This window comes from Theropithecus gelada, chromosome 5 (assembly GCF_003255815.1).
Source record: "Theropithecus gelada isolate Dixy chromosome 5, Tgel_1.0, whole genome shotgun sequence".
Lineage (NCBI taxonomy): Eukaryota > Metazoa > Chordata > Mammalia > Primates > Cercopithecidae > Theropithecus > Theropithecus gelada.
Window position 1 is genome coordinate 64,981,427 of NC_037672.1, and position 24,654 is coordinate 65,006,080.

The window sequence follows — 24,654 nt, forward strand, 5'->3', positions numbered from 1 at the left end:
AGCAGCTTGCCAACTTGTTCATCCAATTGCTCTAAATAATCTCTTTCCAGGAATCAAGTGATTCAAGAGGCAGGGACTGTTGCTTCTTCATTTCACTGTCTAAAGGAACCATATGTTACCATTCTTATTCAGAGGGGAACACTCCTGAGGATCTTGATTAAATGCAACTCATGTCACCAACGGTATTTTTAGGACCTACCTACTATGGAGCTCAAAAGTAAAGATGGAAATAAGCCTATCTATAAACAAGTAATGAAACTGAAAGATAACAAAATATATGTCCATGCTCTATAATACATATGAATTTGAAAATTGTCCCTTCACTATGAAAACTGCCCCTAAGAAGTGACTGCTAACTAGAGTAATCTAGCCCTGAATCTGACTCATCACAAACAGGTCAGCATCAGAAATCACAGGCTCACTCAACTGGCAGAAGTATGTGTTTGGATATGGATGTTATTTTCAGTGATCAAGTCTGAATACTTTGATTCTCAGCAGGTTTTTTTTTGCAGAAATTGTAGAGAAATCCACCTAGGTAATTCCGAGAAGACAATGTGAATCAGAACCATTGTTAATGATGCTGTTATCTGGGAGGAGAGACATGTACTTGTTTGGGGTTCATTTCCCATGGTCCAAGACACATGGGTCCTGGTAAAAAACTGTGGACACAAGGTACAGAGCTTCACAACAAATAAAAAGGCAGGGATGGGCCAGTAAGTTATTTTAAGGTATCTTTAAATATAAATTGAACCCCAGAGGCAGAAAAGTCATCTACCCAACACCGGCACATTTTAAACACGATTAGGACTTGTAGGTCAAAATCCCGTAACAAAAAAGGGAAGTTTTTGGTTGTTTCCAAAATGAGGAAAGCATATTAAACAGAATCTTGTGACTTAAACTTCACTCAAGTGAGCTTAAAACTGGCATAATTTTGATACCAAAAGTAAGCTGAATAACCAATACAAAAACCAGAACTAACTGGAATTTTTCACCCCCAAAACATAATCCCAAATCCAAAACAACTTATATAAGAGATGCAAGTAACAGAAAAAGTCAAATAAAACAACAGTGGTTCCTGAATTTAAAGGAAGGATGCCCACTTCTCTCTCTCTCAAGAGGCAGATGGTCAGCTGAAAAATAAAAACATTGTATCAATAGAACACTCCAAAGAAAAAAAATTGCAGCCATCTCTGTTCATGCAATATCAAGTTTTTTTTTTTTTTTTTTTTTTTTTTTAAAAAAATCCAAACACCAAAACAACCCATAAAACTAATAAAAGGAAAGAAATTGTTGTTCAGATCTTATGACCTGATGGTTGAGAATCCTGATCAGGCTGTTCAGAATGTGGCTCATGGGACAGAAAGGACAGGAGATACCATGAGATCACGTTTGTGGGCCCTGGACATGGTGGCCCCCTCAGGTTAGGGTACACGCTGTCTTCAGTCCATCAGTTCTTGGATCAGCAGCTTCAAGAACATGATAGTTCTAAGCAAGGGGATCCCAGCACAAGACCTTGGGTCTTGGCCCACGTTTTCTGTTTCGCTCAATTTCCTTTTTCCTTTTTAATTAATATTATTGAATATGACTATTTTTTTGGTAGTGGTAAGTCACTTCAGTATCCACTATGGGCAGACATTGACAAATACAAACAGCAGTGCAATATTTGACCCAGACTTTAAAAGAACAGGAGGCGATGGTGGAAATGAGGTAACTCTTCCCCAACACGTGTGAACAGACAGCTCCTGCTCTTCTAATGCTCTATGTCCATTAGGAGAGAGTAGGGCTTGTCAACAGGATGGTTACATAAAGAAGAAGCTACAGAAGAGAAAAAAGAAAGGTTCAGATTCAAATTTGATTCTTAATGGCTGAAGAAAAAAAGGAGCTTCTCTACAACAAGCTGTGAAAGAACAGCAGTGTGTCAGTTAACAGGGTGACTTCCTTGAGCTCCACGGGAGGGTGAGCAGCAGCAGGGAAGAGGAGGCCAGTGAAGAAGACGATGCCTCAGCTGGGCACCAAGGCACATGAATTGGCAGGGTGGACAGGGACAGGTATGGGGGAAAAAAAGTGATAACATGATATGTGAAGTACAGGACACTACATGGCAAGTATCTTTGAGAAACTGGTGTAACCCAGACAGCAGCCATTTGAAGTCCACCACACAAGGCAGGAAAGCATGAGACTCTTATCCTTGTTTCTTTTATCCAGTAAGCACGTGTGCATATGCAAACCAAGCAGCGACTAAAAAGAACTCACAAAAAAGGGCACACAAACAATGTTTGGGTAAAAATATATTTTCCCCCGCTTTATGTCTTGGCACTAGTGATATATGCATAGATTACCTGTTCACCACTCTCCTACCTTAACAGATGCCAAATTACCAAGCATGTTGCTAAGTGATTACTTTCATATTTGAAAAAATGATATGCTTCACATCAATACAATTACTTTAGTTTTTAAAAAAAGACAAATGTCTAACATGCAGCTTACATATATGACAATTCTGCATTAACACTGAAAGTAGATTACACAACAGTTTTAGAAAACACATTGGTTATTTTCAAACAGCAAAATGACAAGGATCTACAACTACAGTTTAAGGCATATCAGCATATTTTAAAATTAAGAAATAGACAAAGTTCTACTGCTGTTCACAGCTTTTCAATTTATTTAAAAAATTCCCTTCATACCTACATACAAACTAGACTTTGTAGGTCTTAATTCCAACTAACGAATGTGTCCTGTCAGTGGAACCAGGACTTTTCAAAGCTCAGACTTGACAATTCCAGACACTTGCAAATGGCAAAGCAAAGGGGTGGGAATGGACAGTTTTTGCAGGACCACACAGAGACAGTAGGACGTGGGTCGGTAACAGCTGAAAAACCTCACTCAATAGTTTGTATGTGAAACAGTCATGGAAATGTCAAGAAAGCAAGGAAACCAAGTCTGTTCATTTGAGGTGCACAAGATGTGGAGAGTGTGTGTTACTGCTGGTGAGTCACAAAGCAGAGAAGGAAGATAAGTAATCTGTGCCCACTGTTACATTAAATAATTCCCATTGTTGAAATGCCCTTTAAAAGGAGAAAACCTTAACCAATTTATAAAGAGCCTAAGTTGGGAAAACACAGTCTGAACTGCCCATAAATTCTCATCAATGCTTCTCCATCACATTCTACAGTACATGTGTTATGGAGATCTAAAGTTCAGAAGAAGCAAAAAGATGGCCATTATGTTTTAACAAAAGATGTGAGGGAAGGCCAGCTAGAGTTACATAGGCCCCTCACCCCCAAAAAAAGAGGTGGCCACTGTCAGCAGTTAGCACCAGGGAGAGACCACTGGACTAAGATTAAAAAATTAAGTGGTCATAAAGGCATCCTAGCATAAAATTTTTTCTCTTGGTTTTCTCTAGTAGAAGATAGTAATTTCTCATTCTGGATGTACTTGCCTTGCCGGAATCAAGGGCCCTCTGAACTATCCAATGATGCCCATGAGGCTATGTAGAGCACAGGCAGGGATTAATAATTTCTTTTTTTTTTTCTTTGGAGAGTCTCACTCCATCACCCAGGTTGGAATGCAGTGGCGCAGTCTTGGCTCACTGCAACCTCCATCTCCCACGCTCAAGCAATTCTCCTGCCTTAGCCTCCCAGGTAGCTGGGACTACAGGCACGCGCCACCACGCCTGGCTATATTTTTGTATTTTTTGTAGAGACGGGGTTTCACTATGTTGGCCAGGATGGTCTTGATCTCCTGACCTCGTGATCCGCCTGCCTCGGCCTCTCAAAGTGCTGGGATTACAGGCCTCAAGTGATCTGCCCACCTCAGCCTCTCAAAGTGCTGAGATTACAGGTATGAGCCACCACAACTGGCCTGGATTGGTAATTTCGGATTTCCAAATTCAGGTCAAGAAGTGGAATTTATTATGTGGTTCTTGTGAAAAAAAATATAAATGTGGCCTTTTATATATATTTAGTTTTTTTTTTAAACAAAAAAAAAACAAAGGCTACTCAAACCATTACCTTCCTGCCCCCCCCGAAAGGAAAAAAAAATCCATCCATCCCACTTGCTTTCTCTAATTTTGAAAAGTCAGAAAGATCTCAAAGGTTTCTTACTACTGTACTTACATGCAAAGGCGAAAGCACATCCAATTAGATTTGAGGGTATCATTTATTCCGTGCAGAGCCAAGGACTACTGTGAAAAAAGGCATAGATACAGAAAGAAAAAAGAAGAGCAGCAATAACAAACTAAACAGGGCCGGGGAGCAGTGGCAGAAAAAAGTTCAGAGGCAATACATTTAAAAAAAAAAAAAAAAAAAAAAAAGCTTCTATTTGTTTCTTTTGACTTTTTATTCTCTGACTCGCCATATGATTTATTTTGCTGGGAAAATTTTAATGCAAAAAAGTCAATCCAACCAACAATCTTGGAATCAAAAAGTCAGCTGGATGCCTTTCGCTGTTATGCTTATTTAAAAAAAATTTTAGTGATGCAAGAAACAATTTAAAAGTGTACTTTCTGTACGAGCCACAAAAATGCTCACACAAGCAGTGGTTGGAACAAGCATACAACACAAATATTCAAGCTTTTGTCTGATGCACAGCCTATGAGCAAATTCAGCCCATGGTTTGAATCAACATGCCAGCTACTATTCGGCTGCTCCACAGTTAGCTCCAGACTAGATTTAAAAAAAACAGAAGCAAAAACAAGGATGTTGGTCCAGTAGCTCCTAAACGTGTGAAGACTATGACTGCTGCTGTGTCTAGTGTGTAGCTTCTATTCCAGCTTTGTTTAGGCTTCCACGAAACTAATTTCCTTACTTTGCTTAATTAAGCATAATTAGTTCATGGAAGACCATTCCTTCTTTCCTCTAAGTATGGCTGAGGACAAAGAGAAGGAGAAAAAGTCTTTGCTGAAATCAAAATAGAGACTTGTTCATTTTAAAAAGAAAGTGTGTGTCAGGGGAGATGCAGCATATTCTATCCTATTAATCTCTAACCAGTGAGGAAAATGTGGAGGGGAAGTGGGTTCATGAGCAATGTTATCCTTTCTATATGTAGAGAGAAAGCTGGGAGGATCTTGTTAGTAGAGGGGAAGAAAACAATCACACAGATGAAAAGATAAGCATCAGAAAGGAACAGTATAGAAAAGAGATGAAATATGCACTTTTCCATACAAATTAGGCATGCAGGATAGGTTCTGGCGTGTGGGTCCGCTCCAATCCCTGATGAGGCAAGGGCCTTAGACAAAGAGCAGGTGGAGCTAGCCAAGGTGAAGAATACTCCAGACAATGATTTGAGACTTCAGTTGTTCTATTTCTTCTCTCGTTTATTGCCAAATACTGAAAGGAGACTAAGCAAGGAAGCTGAATAGGAAATGTCTACCTTCTTCACTTACGGGTCATGTTGTGGTCCTTCCTATTTCCACCTTAAAGTTGACAAGGTCTCCCTCAAATTCGTGCTACCAATGATACAGAGTTTATAGCAAATTTTCTAAGGGAAGTATCTATGGAAATTTTCTCATGATTAGGGAAAAATTTTATTAGAAGTACAAGGATCCTGGAATCAGTCATCAGGGCCTCCCTCTAAGCCCACTGGGAACAAACTGTGTGTTTCATAAACTGTGTGTTTCATAAACTGTGTGTTTCATAAACTGTGTGTTTATGAACGGTTCCTTACTGTTAGTGGTAAGCAGGTTGTAGAAAGCCCATCATCCTTAGTAGAAGGTTCTTCTACTAACCAATGTTATATGATTCAACCTTTAAGACGTCTATCTGTGAGAGGATCAAGGATGCACCAGTAAATGTGAACATAATCATTGTTTTCTCAGGCCTGTCTACTCTACTCCAACTTGGCCAGGATTTGAAGGCAGGCATTCAGATGCGGTTTCAAACCATGAGAGGAGACAGTCTGAACAGACCCACAAGCTCAGGCCAAATAATGTTACTGATGAAAATGAAAATGTCATGCAAGTGTAAAAATAAAATATAATGCTTGCTCACCCGTCTGTCTACATACAAATCTACCTTGGCTTGGGACAAGTGTGGAGAAAAGACAGTGAGTTCAGGGATTGTGCACTCATGGAGATGAATCATCAAGAAAATGCAAACTCTTGTCATGGCTATTCAGGTTTTTAGTTCAGCTGCTGAGGCGGTGAGAAGTTTTCATGTCAGACGTACAGGTAGCATTTTACCCCACTTTCCTCTGTCCAAAGCGACATACAAGTAACAGGCCTGCTTCGTGCTGCCATTCAGAACAGGCATAAAAAGCAAATCATTTACTTTCCGGAAACAGAGTCCAGCTGCACAGAGCATTTGCGGTTATTCCCTTGTTCTATCATTTTCTACCACCCAACAACATTCAGCAAACGAGTTAATAATAGTTACTGGTGTTTGAAGAAGGGTAAAAAAAATAAAAATAAAAATAAAAATAAAGAACACACATGGCAGAGATACGATATTACTGCAAAAGCAGGTGAATGCGGGAACATCCTTGGCTTGCCAGGCTTTATGTGAAGCTTGCACTGCAAGTTAAAAAACAAAACAAAAAAGTTAGAAATAATAATAAATTAAAAAGAAAGGAAAATTAGGAGCGACAGCACCAGCATTCAGCGATGGTGAATGCTCATGCAATGATTATGGAATTGACAGAAATTAAAACCAAAAATTTGAGAAGGCTACTCTACATGACAAGCAAAAGCAAAATTTAATACTGAATTAAAGACATACGGTTAGTTTCCATTTGTATGTAATTTAGAATTCACAAGTGACTTCTTGAAACCACTGCATGTCTAGTGGAAGGATTTACTCTTTAGCTTTTGTTTTCTCAAATAACACAAAACCATTATCTATTAGGTTTGGGTGTCCCATTAGTACTGAATAGGAGCTTCATCTTCCACTTCTGACCTGCTGAAGGCGTCAGAGAATAAATATACAATAAATGCCTTTGTACAATTGACTTGAAGAAAAGGTCTAACGCAGTTTAGGGATTGAAATTACATAGTGAATGGAGGACATGCTATTAATCTAGTTGGGTAGGGGGAAAAAAGACAATCACTGTAATGGTTACAGATACAGCAATGCCAGGAGCTTTCCCCCTCTTCTAGGTACAAAGCAATGCCAAACCCACGGCCCATGTGTCTAATTTTAGGCAAGTGCAAAACATGCAACTTTATTCCTTAGCAAGAATCAAAACTTTTTTTTTTTAAAGATGAGTGGATGGTTGGGTAAACAAGTATGGTTTTAGAATGATGAATTTTATAACTGTCTCTTGGGATAGATGCAGCTTAACCAGCAAATGGCTGCTGGCAATTGTGCAGACAGTTTTCAGAAAAGGGAAACACTGTCCACTGACCAACTTACCCCCGCGCAGTCCCACCACTGTGGTACAGCCGCAAACAAGGAAAGTGACTTGGTGGCCAGAGATGGCAGAAGGTGGGGCCAGCTAATGGCAGTGCCAGGGTTAGTTCTACTTTGCCTGTCATCTTAGGAAATGTTATACACTCTCATGCCACTACAGGTCAAGGAGAAGTATAAAGCCTTACCTACATTAAAAAAGGAGCGTGTCATTAGAATAGAAAAAAGAATTTAAAACTATTAGAAAAACTAAGTTAGGCTTTGAGGTGGAAACACAGCAGGTAAATAAGTAAGCATCTGCCTTTTCGTTTTCTACCTACAACAAAGCCAGCTCCTAACGGTAACTCCTACATCTGCTCCAGCTATGCCAGGAGGCATCTTCCCAGCTCTTTTCAGAGTGCTGCCCTATCCAGCCTGGTCACTGTCTTTCTGCGGTCCCTCTAACCAACGCAGTCCACTGCCTCTGGCAGTAAAAGGTGTGAGTTTTGTTTGAGTTTGTTTGTTTTACTTTGACACTTCAGGCCTCCACTGGCAGTTGCTTTCACTGTACAAATGCAAAGTGTGGAAAAGGGTAAGGACCTAGAAAAAGTTACACAAACAATACGTGCCATTGTCAGGAGCAAAACCTGGTTACTACTCTGAACCAAATTGAGTATAATATCCTTCAAAATAAATGAGAATACATAAATAAGCTAAAATAGAATCCACACAGGCTTCACAGAAACTTTGAAAGCATTACACATTGGTAAGGATAGGAAGAAAATAACCTAACATGTCCAAAAGGGCAAGGAAAAACCTCCCTACACTGGGAAGTTTGTTACTAAATAAACTTTTTTTAAAATGGAGGCACAATAATGATCAGTTCTTGGAATTTTTATTGCTTAAAGGCACGTCTAGTATACACGAAACACTCTTTTAACATTGCTGGTCTTTTAGAAACATTCTTAAGTTTTAAAACTCAAACCTTTATGCACTGAGTGCTTCAGGGTGAAAAGACAAACTTGACTTTGGGTTTCCTAAGCTATAAGTCAGCAGCTTTTTGTCTCATTCATACCTATAGATGTATGTGTACGTACACACACACACACACACACACACACACACACCCCTATATCCTTGGTTGGTCTGGATTAACAAAGGTACAATGCCAAATGGCTTTCATCTGTCTTCACTGGAAGAGTCACTGTAATCTCTGAGTCTCTGCATGGGGAACATCACCATGAGTGTTAGAGGCTCTCCCAACACACATAGCTACAAAGGGTTTTCTTAAACTAGATTATAATCTATGTGGTTGTTACTCTCAGAATTAATCCAGCATAACTAAATTTTGGGCCTTGAACTCCTTTGGTCACTTGGATCTGTGCCAACTCCAAATAAAATCACAACCACTTCTACTATTGTTCAGAACATTTGCCTCCTCCCTTGCTCTAGTGATACATTTTCTGCTGTCTCAGAGCTCAGAATGTCAAAGTTGGTAAAGCATGATTTAAAACTCTCTCAGTATGTCATTGTAGCAGTCCATTTTTATTTTTACTGCAGGCAACATGAGATTTCTTAGGGGTGAGCCTACTGCACATTCATCAAGACTAAGTGGACAACAGCACTGTGCTCACTCTTCCCTATAACACATCTCAGTTACTGTGCAGAGACTTGATCCTGTGTACTCTATGTTTAAAGAATATAATTCTTTATGTGCTTGAGTATCAATGTTTTTGTTTACTTATGGTCAGCTTTTTCCCTAGAACCTCGGCATGTAAGGGGAAAGAGCAAGACTTCCTGAAACAAGTTCTGAGTTGCTTTAAATAGCTGCCCTAAAAGCACCGCACATTAGACAAAGGAGGGCGGCATCTGCATATCTGCCACTGAGATACCACAAAGGTTTTCCTTAGTGGTATTCTTACCATACTGCTTCCTGTCAAAACCGATAGCTAGTAACGTAACACTAGGCTTAATGTGATTCAAAGGACAGCTTCAAATCACAGGAGAATGTCAAGGCAGGGCTAAATCTCCCACTGGTTTCAGGCAGCTGCTACTAGAGTATCATAGGAAGTAACCAACTCAAGAGCAGAATCTGACCTTTTGGCACATGACATTAAGACCCTATTTAAAAAACCTTTTATGAGTGGGTTTAGGTTTGGCTTGAGGGTTGGCAGAGGTGCCAACTGGATAGGCATTTGGATCCCATTTCACAATAAAACAATTCATCATACTGAATTTACAGGAAACTAGTGACCACTAGCAGCTCTTCCAAATGTTTCATTTTGGGAACGAGACTTTCAGTGACTGGCTTACGAAGTCTTACAACACAGAATAGGAAAATAATTTTAACAACTGTGATTTTAAGATGCTCTCTATCAAGAGTCATGAGAACTGTCTTCAGAGGGTGCTGAAGAGACATCAACCTGTCTTCTTCGAGACTCCTAGTGTTGGTGTGGAAGATGCTACTGGAGACAACAGGTTCCTCCAGGCCTGATTGCTCGGTCAATGTGGTCAAGTTTTATAAATTAATCTTTGTGTACCTTTTAAAAATATTTAAAAAACCTTCATCATCTTCCCTGCACTGTAGAGAAAATACTTGCTTTTATCTTTCTGGTAAAAGACCAGTTTCCAGTCTGTGAATGGGAAAAGTAGAGACATGCAAGAGGAATAAACTGTTAGAGGTCCCCAGTACATGGGGGTGACACCTGCTTACTTTTTCTTATCCTTGTCTTTCTTGGTTTGCTGGGCCCCAGATTGCTGGGCCTGGGACTGTAGCAACTGAGCCGCTGCTTTCTTCTTCTGGAAGTTGTTCACCTCCTCCTCAAGCTCCTTCTTCTTGTCTTCCACTTTCTTCTTTTCTTCTTGGTGTGTCCGCTTTAGAAGGTCAAACTTCTCATGAAGCTGGAGAGAAAAAGAAGACAGGCTTGGTGAACGGAATGAAAATCCATTTGATGTAAAGTTCTTTGGATCTGTTCAAAAAACAAAACATGGCCAGGCGCGGTGGCTCACGCCTGTTATCCCAGCACTTTGGGAGGCTGAGACGGGTGGATCACGGGGTCAGGAGTTCAAGACCAGCCTGGCCAAGATGGTGAAACCCCATCTCTACTGAAAATACAAAAATTAGCCAGGCATGGTGACGGGCGCCTATAATCCCTGCTACTCGGGAGGCCGAGGCAGAGAATTGCTTGAACCCGGGAGGCGGAGGTTGCAGTGAGCAGAGATCGCACCACTGCACTCCAGCCTGGGTGACAGAATGAGACTCCTTCTTAAAAAAAAGAATACAAACAAACAAACATGTGTCATGTGGCTGCACTGGCTTTAATGACAGGTGTAAAGTACCGTTTTGTTGACTTCCTGGAGGAGCTGGGCTGGGAGGCTGAAGAACATCCCTCAGAGACCCAGACTCCTGTGACACTTGAACTCCTTGGACTAAAGATTCCTTCGCTCTGTTGCCCAGGCTGGAGAGCAGTGACTCAATCTCAGCTCATTGCAACCTCTGTCTCCCGGGTTCAAGCAATTCTCCTGCTTCTGCCTTCCAAGTAGCTGGGATTATGGGCATGCGCCACCACGCCCAGCTAATTTTTGTATCTTTAGTAGAGACGGGGTTTCACCATATTGGCCAGACTGGTTGCGAACTCCTGACCTCGTGATCCTCCCGCCTTGGCATCCCAAGGTGCTGGGATTACAGGTGTGAACCACCGCACCTAGCCAACATTAATGATGATCCTAACAAAAAAACTCACCCCAGTGGTAAAATTGGCTCTTTACCTCTGGTCCTTTTTCAAAATGTATAAAAAACATTTACTTAGAGATATATACAATGACTACATATATGTGTGTGTGTGTATATATATACATATGTAAATACGTGCGTGCGTGTGTGTACATATCTATATAAGCATTATGAATTAGCTACTTAAATAATGTGTTGGGAAATTTCTGGCCCTTGAGGGAAGGAAAGGGAAGAAGAAAAGGAAAGGAAGAAGAAAGGAAATGAAAAAGAAAAGGAAAGGAAGGAACTCCAGATAATCTTAGATTTTTTACCCAGCATCCCCTTGGTTCTTGAAGCCAACAGCAAATAAGGCTGAACTTTCTCTGCAGCAAAACCATCTTGAGTGCTTAGCTATTTAAATAGCCTCTAAGTTTCAGTAGTTTTTAGACAAAATAAATTAAAACAAGAAAATGAGGAAATTTAGATGATTTCACTTAGAAACGTATAGATATAGTTCAAACACTTCAGATACTCATTATTGACCAGCAGAAATAGACATTATGCACACAAGCGTACATACACACATACATACACACACACACACTCAAATACAATGGGATGAGTGTTATAGTACAAATCTATGTTAACTTCTAGGAAGCAGTTAATCTGGCCAGCAGAGGGAACTGAGGTAAGACTGGAGCAGGGAGTGCGAGCCCCATGAGGGCAGAAGCATGGGTGCAGACTTTGTGTCAGAGCATGTCCCCCAGACAGTGCCAAAGTCTGGAAGAGTTGGCTGATAGACTAAGATGATAATAATAGTCCCAGAATCCCAAATCTCATGTTTTAAGACTTGTAAATTGAAGAAATACAGAGCTACACAGGCCATATGATCAGATCTGGAGACCTAAGATCTAGTTTTAGTCTCGATTTTGCTAACTAGGTATGTGACTACAAAACATTTTTTTTTTTAATTTTTATTATTTTTTATTATTATTATACTTTAAGTTCTAGGGTACATGTGCATAACGTGCAGGTTTGTTACATATGTATACTGGTGTGCTGCACCCATCAACTCGTCAGCACCCCAAAAATAGTTTTAACTTTTATAACCTGTTTGTCATCTGTAAGGTGGGAATGAGAATATCTGACCCATTTTTATGGCCAGGTTGGTAGGTCACTTGTGACAAAATGCATGTAGAAAGTACTTGGACCGGCTGGGCGCGGTGGCTCAAGCCTGTAATCCCAGCACTTTGGGAGGCCGAGACGGGCGGATCACGAGGTCAGGAGATCGAGACCATCCTGGCTAACACGGTGAAACCCCGTCTCTACTAAAAAATACAAAAAACTAGCCAGGTAAGGTGGTGGGCGTCTGTGGTCCCAGCTACTCCGGAGGCTGAGGCAGGAGAATGGCATAAACCCGGGAGGTGGAGCTTGCAGTGAGCTGAGATCCGGCCACTGCACTCCAGCCTGGGCGACAGAGCGAGACTCCGTCTCAAAAAAAAAAAAAAAAAAAGAAAGTACTTGGACCATCATGAAATCCTCTAAAGTGTGAAGTACTAAGAAAATCTCCCTCTTACAAATCTTTCCCTTGGAAGCAGGACAGATGGCTTACCTCTTTCTCTGCCTCTTTAAGTTCAGCTTCTTTCTCCTTCACTCTCATAACAAACATTTGTCTCATTTCTTCTTCTTTCTTCTGCAGTTCTCCCAGGAATTCATTCCTTTTTGCTTCATATGTCTCCTGAAGACTATTCAAAATCCACAAACCAAGGACAGCATTATGAAATTGTATACTAAGAAATTTCAGTTCACATAATTTCTACCCATCTACTTCCAAAACATAAAGCTGTTGCTTGCCATATTAAAGCATAAGTAGAATGACACTGTTTTGCTTTTAGTTATTCTGTGGTTGGAAAGACAAGTGCATCAAGAACTAGAAATCAGTCAGTAAGCATGACATAGCACTAAAGGTATGTCTGTGACTAGCCAAGTTTTATCTTACATATATTCATACAGGGAAAACCTGGGCTGAGGAGGTGGAGGTGGTATAGGATTTGAGAAGATGGAGGAGGCCTGGTATAGGGGGAGAAATGAAGAGGCACTGGAGTCCCACAGATCCAGGTTTGAATTCGGACCGTACCAACTGACCGGCTGTTCTTAGAAAAGCACAGCCTCCCTCAGCCTCCAAGGTCTGAGACGTGGATACAGTGACACTTACCTTCTAGGGATATGACCCTGAGAATGAAATGAAGGAAAGGGAATAAAACATCAAACATATAATCAGTGCCCAGTAAATGGTACTCTCCCCTCTCATCTCCCTCCAGCCCCCAATGTGGAAAATAAACCCAGGAAAAGTAAACTAAAGAGACAACATTACCTTTAAAGGTATTGTAGAAAATTGCTACTTTTCAAGTTATATTACCAGTTGTAAATAGAGCAGGGAGAATAGTTTAATTTTTATTTTCAATTCTATCCTCCTCCTGACTGTCTCAGAAGTTAGAGCCCAATATTCTACATTGAATGCTACAGCTCAGCTTTATCTCTAAGTCAAAACAAATATATTTACAGAGAAATCACTTTGGTAGCACAGCTTAAGAAAATACAACCCCACTGCCACCCCCACATACACACAGAAACATTTGCTGATATTTTATAGGTGCTATTTCTCTCCCTGTCTTGCTGTTTCCCTACAACAACTGTTGTATATTAACCGTCTGCAGTATATCTGCCTTTCCCACGGACCGAATTCGTCCAAAGCGTAGACTACAAACTGGATAGCCACTCCGGATGACCCCCGGTACCATGCGGACTACCACACATCATTACATCTGTCCATTTAGACGAAGAAAAAGGAAATTCAGGTGACAGGAACATACGTGCATGTAGATACACACATCTATAATGAACTACAGAACTAGTTTAGTATTAGAAAATGTATTAGGCCAAGCATGGTAGCTCACGCCTATAATCCCAGCACTTTGGGAGACTGAGGCAGGAGGATCACCTGAGGTCATGAGTTCGAGGCCAATATGGTGAAACCCCCATCTCTACTAAAAATACAAAAATTAGCTAGGTGTGGTGGTGAGCACCTGTAACCCCAGCTACTTGGGAGGCTGAGGCAGGAGGATCACTCGAACCCAGGAATTGGAGCTTGCAGTGAGCTGAGACCATGCCATTGCACTCCAGCCTGGGCAACAGAGCAAGACTCCATTTCAAAAAAAGAAAACATATTACTTAGGCTGGTTTTTACTTCAATAATTAACATGGTTATTAGTTTATTAAAAGTAAGTTCTCTTGCCCTCGCCACTATCAATAGTACCTGTTTATAAACAATTGTTTTGAGTTTACAAGATAAAAACATGTTCAGCCAATGTTAGTGTTGGCTAATATTAATAGCAATAGTTGGACTTCAAGTTTAAGATCTATAGTGATGGATATATAGAGAAGTATACTGATAACAGAACTATAAAATAATTCATGAAATTTTGCATACTAGCTTATAATAAACTCTTCATCACTATTATTTAGCTCAGAATTGCCAAAGGGAGAGGATGACTTGTCCCTCCTATGAAATTTTACAGAAAACTCAGTTTTTGTTGATTTTAGAATAATGAATATATCTCCCTCTTATTTCTAACAAACAATGGAAACTTTGATAGAAACACTACCCAAAATGTATTCCAGAGACCACCAATTTCAAGAAAGGATCTCCAAAAGAGGGGCTCCAACGTCAAAAGACAGAAGGGAGAATGGTGCCCCTACTATCCTTTTAGCAGATTCACAGTGCATGGTGGATCTCAACCTTGGCCGCACAGCAGGGGCACTGGGCACGTTTTGTTGCATACACTTCCCTAAATACAGAGTCCTAAGTTCAGTCCTGGAGAGGCTGATTCAGGATGTCTGGTAAGGCAAAATGGTCTAGTTTTAAATGCTTCCCAGGTGATTTGATGTAACTAGTCTGCTAGTTTTAAATGCTTCCCAGGTGATTTGATGTAACTAGTCTGCTAGTTTTAAATGCTTCCCAGGTGATTTGATGTAACTAGTCTGCTAGTTTTAAATGCTTCCCAGGTGATTTGATGTAACTAGTTTGCTAGTTTTAAATACTTCCCAGGTGATTTGATGTAACTAGTTTGCTAACTACTGCTTGTCTTAAATGCTCTGAGAAGCCCAAGAGTAAAAGAACCTGTTTAACTTGATTGTCTTAGAGTCCTCCAAATTTGTCTGATCATGGAAAATTTAAGCAATTCACTGATAGAATGTGCTCTGGGTAATGCTACCCTAAATGCTGAGAACTCACTAAATGACTCTGCCTTATCCAGTTCCAACCACAAGCTATCTTATGCTTCAGTTTCTGGAGATACATTTTGAAACTATGAATCACAACTCAATTGTGGGTCTTAACCAGTACGTTAAAAAGTTTAAGAGTAGGCATTACTACACAAAATGTGTATGCTGGATCATGATGGAAAATGCTTTTTATAGTGAAGCTTGCAGTCCAAAATTGGAAAGCCTAGTCCCAGAGAAAGCCTAAGGAGCAACTTTGCCATTGGCAAAACTGGAAGCAGTTTTGACACCCTGGGCCAGAGCAGGCAAATGGGCTCAACAAATGCTACTTCTTATATCATTGTGTCTTAGGATGTGAGCCAGCTTTTGAACTCTGACATTGGAAACAATAATCAGGAACATAAGAAACATAAGCCATAAAACCTTACCCCAAGGAATCACAACTGTAATTAGTTACTTACAAATAACTTAGAACCACAGCATCCACAGAATCAGATTCCCAGACATCTCTGCCAGTTGAGTTGTCCACTGGAGATACCAGAAGCCCTCACTAATATTTCCCAGTCATTGAAGACCAGTTCAAAAGGAACTGGCTCATATCCAGTAAAGATATCCAAAGTGATTATATATCTTTTTTTTTTTTTTTTTTGGAGACAGGCTCCTACTGTCTCACCCAGGCTGGAGTGCAGGGGCAGGATCATAGCTCACTATACCCTCGAACTGCTGGGCTCAAGCGATCTTCCCACTTCAGCTTCTCGAGTAGTTGGGACCAACCACAAGCATGTGCCACCATGTCTGGCTAATTTTTTTTTTAAATTTTTTGTTGAGATGAAGTCTCCCTATGTTGCCCAGGCTGGTCTTACATTCATGAGCTCAAGTGATCCTCCTACCTCAGCCTCCTAGAGTGCTGGGATTTCAGATGTGAGCCTCTGCACCCATCTCTTCAGTGGTATCTTCCGCAACTTTTAGTTCTTCAAAGTTAATTTTTAATTACAGTTACTAATACCCTTTTCTAAGTGAGAAATGTGTACCTTTTTCACAAGATTTTAGATTGATTTGAAATTGAGGATTTTATCTTGTAATTTCCTCTTAACAGCCCTTGGGAGAGGCAGGTTTTGCTTGTGGAGGTCAAAGGAAGAGAATGAACACAGACACTTCAGTTCATCCTTCATTCTGGCGATTCACACAGTACAATTCTCTCTCTGTTCTTATCTAAAAGCATCTAGTGGAGGGCATGCCAGAGTATGATAATCTCTACCAGCATTTGTGGAGTGGAGCAATACAAACATGAATTCATTTAATCCTTACAACAACCCAGTAAGATAGACAATACTATCACCTCCCACTTTATAGATGGAGAAACTTGGACACACAGGTAATTTGAGCAGGTCACACAACAAAGAAGTAACAGAGCCAGGACTGAGCCCAGGCTACCTTGCTCAGATAAGAACTCTACCTCCTGCATTGCATGGCTGGTGTACGGAGGCCCAGCCACTCCTAATGAGTCTCCTGGGCCTGGACCTTGTTGGCCTCTGAGAAAATGGCGGTAACTGAGTGTTTTGTGTGAGTTGAACGGGGGTGAAGCAAGGAGATGGTGGTGTTCCAAGGTGAGATGAGAGCAGCTTGGGCAGGTACTGTTAGGAAAAGCGCAGTGGCCTCTCAGGAGAAACGAAGCAGGGAGTAGCTCATGGGAGACACATGACATCTTCTCTTCTACCCTATAATGCCAGCAGAAAGGGGCTGGGGTCGAGGAAGGAGAGGCCTGGGTCCAGGGAAGTATGGGTGCTCTGGATGGTAGAAGCATGAGTTTCAAGGCTTCAGGGCAGCAGCTAGGCATGCGCGGGGGGAGGATAAAGATGGGCTTGGGAAAGAGCAGATGAATGCCTGGTTATATATGTATTCTGCCACAAGACAATAAAGACACAAGTGTGAATGCAGCCATGTTTAAAGGCAATCTAGGGTCGGGCTCCACTAGCTTTACTGCCGTGGTGTGCTGCCAAGGCTTGAATACAGCGTCTCTGTGCACACCCTGCTCCTCCTTTTGCCTCACACTGTGTAACATACACAGTGGCGCTGCCTCTTACTAGACTTGGCCTTAGAGGTCACTCTCTGTTTTACAAACATGTACTGTAAACACAAGTGGGGCCCAGAGGACAAATGGTGAATGAGGGTGCTCACTGGGAAGGATGAACTTCACTGCACACCCATGCAGAAATCCTGTGCTTTGAGAATATAAAATCTTAAGCCCTTGATTTATACTCCTCCAAGCTCAGCCTAAATTCACACGGAAGATCCATCTTCCACGCACATCCAGGAATGGTGACTTTGCAGATGAAATTCTGGAAAATCACTTAAATCAATTGTGGCTTCTGCTTTTCCTTAACTCTGTCATCCTCCAAACAGAGTCACCTCACTCCATTCCTCCCTCTCAGGTACACAGGAAGTGCTGAGGGTGCCCGAAATTCTTCAAAGCAAAGGCTGAGCCCTTTTAAAAGCAGTGGTTTCCAAGAAAAGGAAACTCAAATTCATTTCATATCACTATTTACCAAGACATGTAGTTTAAAGCCAACTTTTGGTACCAAGTGATCTTCCCTAAACCAGGAGGGACACCAGAGTTTGAATGAGTGGTCTAAGAGGAGAAACTGTTTCCAGTTGAAATGGAAAACCTGGTCCCAGTTACCAAGATGTTAGAAGGTATTTATTTTTAGAAGGTCTACTTTTTTCTAATTTTCTAATTTTCTTATATATGGAAAAAAGTAAAGGCCTTGGTAATATATATGTGTATATATATAATGTGTGTATATATATCTATTATATATACATAAGATATACATATATTGTTATTATTAATAATATAATTATAATATATTATATAATTATATAAATAATACATATGATTATATATGTTATATAATATATAATTATTTTATATATCTATATATATAGCGTGTGTGTGTGTGTGTGTGTGTGTGTGTGTATATATTTTCCCTTTTCATCATCAAAAAGTAAAACTCAGGCCAGTGGAAATGGATCCAAGTGGGGAAGGGAGATATGGATAAAGCTCTCTAAGCATCAGGCAGACTCAGTGATGTCCCTCACCAATCCTGAAGCCACTGAAACAGGGAGAACAAAGCAGTGGGCTGGTCCAGCAGCTTCCCTCGCAGAAGCCCTGCTGGGCCTACCCAGCTCCACCTCTTCCTGGTGGGCAGTTACTCTGGGCTTGCAGGAAATGCCTTAATTAAAATGCTGGCTACACAGACAACTTAGTGGCCTGTAGCAGCAGGAAATCCTCACCATCCCCAGGCTCCCAGGGAATCTAAGAAACCCAGTCAAGATGGTGGAAGGACTTGGTCTTGCCTGTCCCAGAAGACTTAGGCCACTGGGCCCTTCCTGGTGGTGTAGATAGCTAAGGGTAGCATCATAGACTCTTCAAATTCCACAGATTCCTGAGTTGAAAGAAACACAACTATGCCAAATGGCTCTGAACATTTTGAGAAGTAAAAACACTTTGAGAGGTAAATGACCTCAAACAAACTCAAGAAACAGTCACACGCATTCTAACTTTTGCAGGCAGTTCACAGGCTCCAAGTTATGATCTTGTCTAGGGGTTGGGCAACTACAGCCTGAGGACCAAATCTGGCCCCCCATCTGTTTTTGTAAATGAAGTTTTACTGGAACACAGCCATGTCCATTCATTTACAGTATGGTCTATGGCTGCTTTCGGACAAGGGCACACTGAATAGTTGTGATAGAAACCATTTGGCCTGCAGAACCTAAAATGTTTACTATCTAACCCAGTACAGAAAAAAAAATTTTTTTACTGGATCTAATTATTCCATGATCTGGATCAGCTCCTCATTTCACAGATGAAGAAATTCAGGCCCAGGTGGGTTAAGAATTTGTAGCATAGCAAGACCAAGAACTGAACTCAAACTCCTGACTCCTAGCCCAGTGCTCTTCAACGCTGTCTGGATTTGAATGAAGGCGAGGGGAAAATGAATTCAATTTTATAGCAGTTCCTTTTTTTCAATATCTCTTTGCATGAAAACAAATATTCTATGTAATAGTGAAGATGGCCTTTCCCACACAGAAACTGTTTCATCAGGTTTAGTAACCATAAAGTGGACTTGCCTTTGTAAGGACTGTTTTCTGGTAAATGCATTTCAAGGTTCAATTAGTTAAACCTATGTACACAAAAAGGTGTCCTATACCTTGCCTCAGAATGTGACTTTCACATGGTTGGAGATGGTCAGTTTTGCAAGCCGCCAGGGCAGAAGGGAATGATGCAACCTTGGCTAGAAGTTAACTTCTTGGTAAACCCCTTGTCTGGGTTCTGCATTTGTTCTCACTGCATACACACATGCTCGTGGAACTCCTCAGTAGCAGAGTGCCAGGCGACAAGCCCAGGCATTCCTAAACTATCTCTAAAGCAATTGCAAGAAAATAAACTCCCTCCTGGCCGGGCGCAGTGGCTCACGCCTGTAATCCCAGCACTTTGGGAGGCCGAGTGGATCACAAGGTCAGGAGATCGAGACCATCCTGGCCAACACAGTGAAACCCCATCTCTACTAAAAATACAAAAATTAGCCGGGCGTGGTGGCGGGCGCCTGTAGTCCCAGCTACTTGGGAGGCTGAGGCAGGAGAATGGCGTCAACCCGGGAGGCGGAGCTTGCAGTAAGCCGAGATGGTGCCACCGCACCCCCACCGGGGGGAAAAGAGGAGACCCCCCCCCAAAAAAAAAAAAAAAAAAAAAAAGAAAAGAAAAGAAAAGAAACTCCTCCTACAGACCCACAGGGACAGAATCTGCTGTGCACAGGCTGCCTCGGGTTCTATTGTCAGCCAGCTTATAGACATCAGAGTGTGTTGTAGGGCTAGCCAGCAAAGAGGAGAAAAACAGGTTTTTTTCCCCAAGGAACTATGGCCCTCAATTTCTTTTTTTTTTTTTGAGACGGAGTCTCGCTCTGTCGCCCGGGCTGGAGTGCAGTGGCCAGATCTCAGCTCACTGCAAGCTCCACCTCCCGGGTTCCCGCCATTCTCCTGCCTCAGCCTCCCGAGTAGCTGGGACTACAGGCGCCCGCCACCTCGCCCGGCTAATTTTTTTTTTTTTATTTTTTAGTAGAGACGGGGTTTCACCGTGTTAGCCAGGATGGTCTCGATCTCCTGACCTCGTGATCCGCCCGTCTCGGCCTCCCAAAGTGCTGGGATTACAGGCTTGAGCCACCGCGCCCGGCCCATGGCCCTCAATTTCTAAAGGCACAGAGCCCAGACACACCTCACAACACCTGAATTCAAATTCCCATTAAGAAACGGCCTGGGGGCCAGGCGGGGTGGCTCACGCCTGTAATCCCAGCACTTTGGGAGGCTGAAGCCCTCCAGCCTGGCGACAGAGCAAGGCTCTGTCTCAAAAAAAAAAAAAAAAAAAAAAAAAAAGAAAGAAAAGGAAAGAAACTGCTTGGGCACCATCTGGATAATCCTCTCCTCCACCAGGAGGTGGCAAACCTGGCCTGGCAGCCTCACCCCACACCTTTATCCAGAACCATCCCACGACTCACCCCAGTGTGGGCCAATCCTATCCCTACCACTGGATTCTGACGGGGTCTGGGCTTTAGCTGGGGTATTAATTCTACATCCATTTCTCCCCTTCACATTTTGCATCTTTATCTGCCAGTGATATAAAAAAACACATAATCTCCTGAAAGCTATTCTCCTTTCCTCCTGATTCTTTGTTGTTAGAATTTTACTGAACCACTGAAAGCTAATAGTAAAAGTACTTGACAAAGGAAGAGCCTTCGGAAGTTAAAGGCGTTTGGCAAAAATGAATGGGGCAAACTGTAATCAGCAGCCACACCTTTGTAAATGCATCAACCAGGCTCTGTACCTCTGCAAGAGAACAGGCAGAAACCTGGGCTCAGGACCCAGATGGCAAGAGCTCAACACCACACCACTGTTTACTACTTGGAGGACCTTGGGCAGTTTGTTTACACTTTCAGTGCCTTTGTTTCCTCATCTGTAAAATGTGGATGATAATAATAATGACATCAACTAGATAAGTTAGTTGAGATAATGCAAATAAAGCAATTATCCCAATGCCTGACAACATATGTATTAATCTTCACCCACCAGATCCTTCCATCATCACCATCTCAATCCAGCAAGCATTTCTGTGATGTACCAACATGCCACTCTCACCACTGTCTAGGAAACAGCTGATTGCTAGGTGCCTTCATACCTGAAGGGTTTGCTGTCAGGGTCAGTGTCCTTGAACCCCATCTCTTCAAGCTTACAGCGTCGGTACAATTCATAGTGGCGGGTGTGAGTCTGCTCTCGCAAGTCCTCCATGTTCACCCGGATCAGCATCTCTCGAAGTTTCACAAAATCACAATGATTTTCATTCTCAACTATAAGAGGGGGGAAATGGAGGAAGTAGGATCAGCAATGATGTCACTGAAATATCTGCAGTGATGCTTCCAAGATGTTACTACCATCACTCCTGAAATCTCTGGGGTCTCAAGGCCATCTGAAGATCCTTTACTGGATTCACCTTACATTCATGATGAAGACAAGATTTCTGACAACACTGACCATAATACTGATGACAATGCTGACTGCTGAGTGCCTACTGAGCACAGGGCACAGGGGGAGGAGCTTGAAAACAAATATTGTCTTTACCCCTCATAATAACTCTGCCAAGTAGATGTCATGACTTGCTTTGCAGATGCAGGAGCTTGGTGAGCAAGCTGACCTCCCAAAGAGAGGTAGCAGAGTCTAGGTTCAAACGCTAGAACATCTGATCCAAAGCCAGATGTTGTACCACACCATGCTGTCTATAACTGTGCAGGGCCACTTTTACATACCACTTCATTTAATTTTATCAACGACACTGGGAAGAAAGGAATTTTCTTATTGTAGAGAAATTGGTAAGAGTAAGAACAATTGTATTTTTCCCAGGGATCTCAAAGGTACTGTTTCTTCTCACAGCTTTATTGTCTTTATTCAAAACAGAGGAAAAGGAGGTCTGACACATCTTAAACCAATGAAGAACTTTCTGTAGCCATCCTGCTTAATCCATAGCACTGGATGTCCTCCTTCAGAACACAAGGGTAGGTCATACAGTCCTTGTCCTTCAAAGTGACATACCTGACAAGCTTTCAGGTTAGACTGTGGCCATGTCCCACAGTGCCAAATATAGGTCAAATATTCTCATAAGTCTCAGATTTACTAAGATAACATTTTATTAGAAGGCGTTTTTTGCATAGTTGATGGAGAAAAAAGTACCCTCTTGTTTGCAAGAAACTTTTTGCTGCTTTTTAATACTTGGCTGATAAAACAAGTTCCAACTCCTAGGGAAGAACTATTTTTCAATCAGGACTTTATATTAATTCCCTACACAACCCAGCATCCTTGAGAGGCTACCTCAAGGGATTGGCAGTCACATCTCTCCATTGTCCACCTACCTGATTACTTTTTCTTTCTTCCTTACCTCCACGAGTGTGGAGCCCTACCACACCCTCCCACTGCCAGCCCACTGTTGAGGGCCTCCCTAAACAAGACGGGAAATGAACAAACACGGCCATTCACATAGGGGCTAAATGTGAAGACTCCATCTCCCATGCTGTGCACATACCCTGCACCACACCCCAGGGGTACTGCCTGGCCTTTGCCATCTTGTTGCCAATCTTCACCTCTTCGGTGCTGCCAACCACTGCAAATGGGAGATGGACCTGCCAAGCAAAAGGACAGAGAATAGTTACCTTCCCCTGCTCTGACAGACTGGTTTCCACCAGTCTCTATCTTCTTCCTCCTTCTGCAGGCCTCTACTTGGTGGCAAGGGAAAAGCAGGCTGCAATTTGGTGGGTGGATGTCACATATCCCATCCCCCTTACAACCCAATACCGAATATGCGATAGGAGCTAGATTCAAGGGAAAACTGTAGGCGTCTTTGCGGCTATAAAGTAAGTTTTAGACTTGTGCTAGCCAATGCAGTAGCCACTAACTATATGTGGCTGTTGAGCACTTGAAATACAGCGTGTAGGACCAAGAAATTGAATATCTAACTTTTAATTGGTTTACCTCTAAATTTAAAATAGAAGCAACGTAAAATATTTTTCCATTAAATGCAACTTTATTGTTTTGGTAAAACTGCATTTCACTTTGCTTCAAACTCAAATCTTCTGAAAAACAAGACCAAGGTAGATGGCAAGGTAGACACAAGATTAAAGATAAAGTATCTTTTTGGCACTTATTTCATATTGAAAATCTTTAAGGTATGTTAGGAGAAACCTGGGTATGTAAATTTACCTTTTTAGCTGTGAATTTTATAAAATGTATATACAGATAAAGTATTTTTGGTGAAAATTCAGTCCAAAATGAGATAAGCTGTCATTGTAAAATATACACTGGATCTCAAAGATCTACCATTAAAATGCGTGTGTGGGTTTTTTTGTTTTGTTTTGTTTTTTTTGAAATGGCATCTTTCTCTGTCACCCAGGCTGGAGTGCAGTGGTGCTATCTCGGCTCACTGCAAGCTCCGCCTCCTGGGTTCACACCATTCTCCTGCCTCAGCTTCCCGAGTAGCTGGGACTATATAGGCGCCCGCCACCATGCCGGGCTAATTTTTGTATTTTTAGTAGAGATGGGGTTTCACCGTGTTAGCCAGGATGGTATTGATCTCCTGACCTTGTGATCCACTCGCCTCGGCCTCCTGAAGTGCTGAGATAACAGGTGTGAGCCACCGTACCCAGCCTAAAATACCTAATAATTTTTATATTGATTACATGTTGAAATTATATTTTACAACATATTGGGTTAAGTCCTTAAAATTAATTTCACATTTCTTTTTACTTTCTTTAAGGTGGCTACTAGAAAATTTTAAAATACTTGTATGTCTCACATTACAGTTCTACTTGAACAACACTGCTTTAGACAGTTGACTACTGCACAAATTCTAAGTCAGAAACACACTTTAGCCCAAATTATTGGCTCAAGTTTTGCACCCAGACTTATCTGAAGTAGAGATGGTGTCCAAGAAAACTGACTCTTTCACATCGGTTTATTTGGTAGTTATCACTGCATTCTGAGTGGGAGAGGAAATAATAATCCTATCTTTTTTCTATCAGCATGTAAGAATAAGATTTGAAATAGCTGCTCCAAGAATTATTATTTAGAGTTCCTTGATCCAGTGTTCTTCCACTATAGATACATTGAGAAAGAAGATAAAGTTTTCAAGCCAATTCCTCTCCTACAGAGAACTTGGCATAATCATTGGCTCAGGTTTCCCAAGTAGCTTTTTGTCGGATGCTTAAGATATTGACATTTTCTAGTTCATCTCACACTCTAAGA

General features: G+C 41.5%; 1 protein-coding gene across 3 annotated transcripts in view; it reads right to left on the reverse strand.

Annotated features, from left to right (window-relative positions):
* Positions 1–718: 718 nt before the first annotated feature.
* The window catches only part of SEPT11 (septin 11), a 91,360-nt gene continuing 67,424 nt past the window's right edge, over positions 719–24,654 (reverse strand). The window contains exons 6-10 of one of the 3 annotated variants that reach the window (XM_025385161.1): positions 22,940–23,036; positions 21,545–21,713; positions 12,647–12,779; positions 10,036–10,223; positions 719–1,130 (exon numbers count right to left, since the gene is read on the reverse strand). In XM_025385161.1, the coding sequence (XP_025240946.1) occupies positions 1,127–1,130; positions 10,036–10,223; positions 12,647–12,779; positions 21,545–21,713; positions 22,940–23,036 (591 nt within the window). In that variant the 3' untranslated portion in view covers positions 719–1,126. Of the gene's footprint in view, positions 1,816–4,144; positions 6,512–10,035; positions 10,224–12,646; positions 12,780–21,544; positions 21,714–22,939; positions 23,037–24,654 lie in introns of those variants that run through there. The other 2 variants (XM_025385160.1, XM_025385162.1) reach the window with 2 other exon arrangements.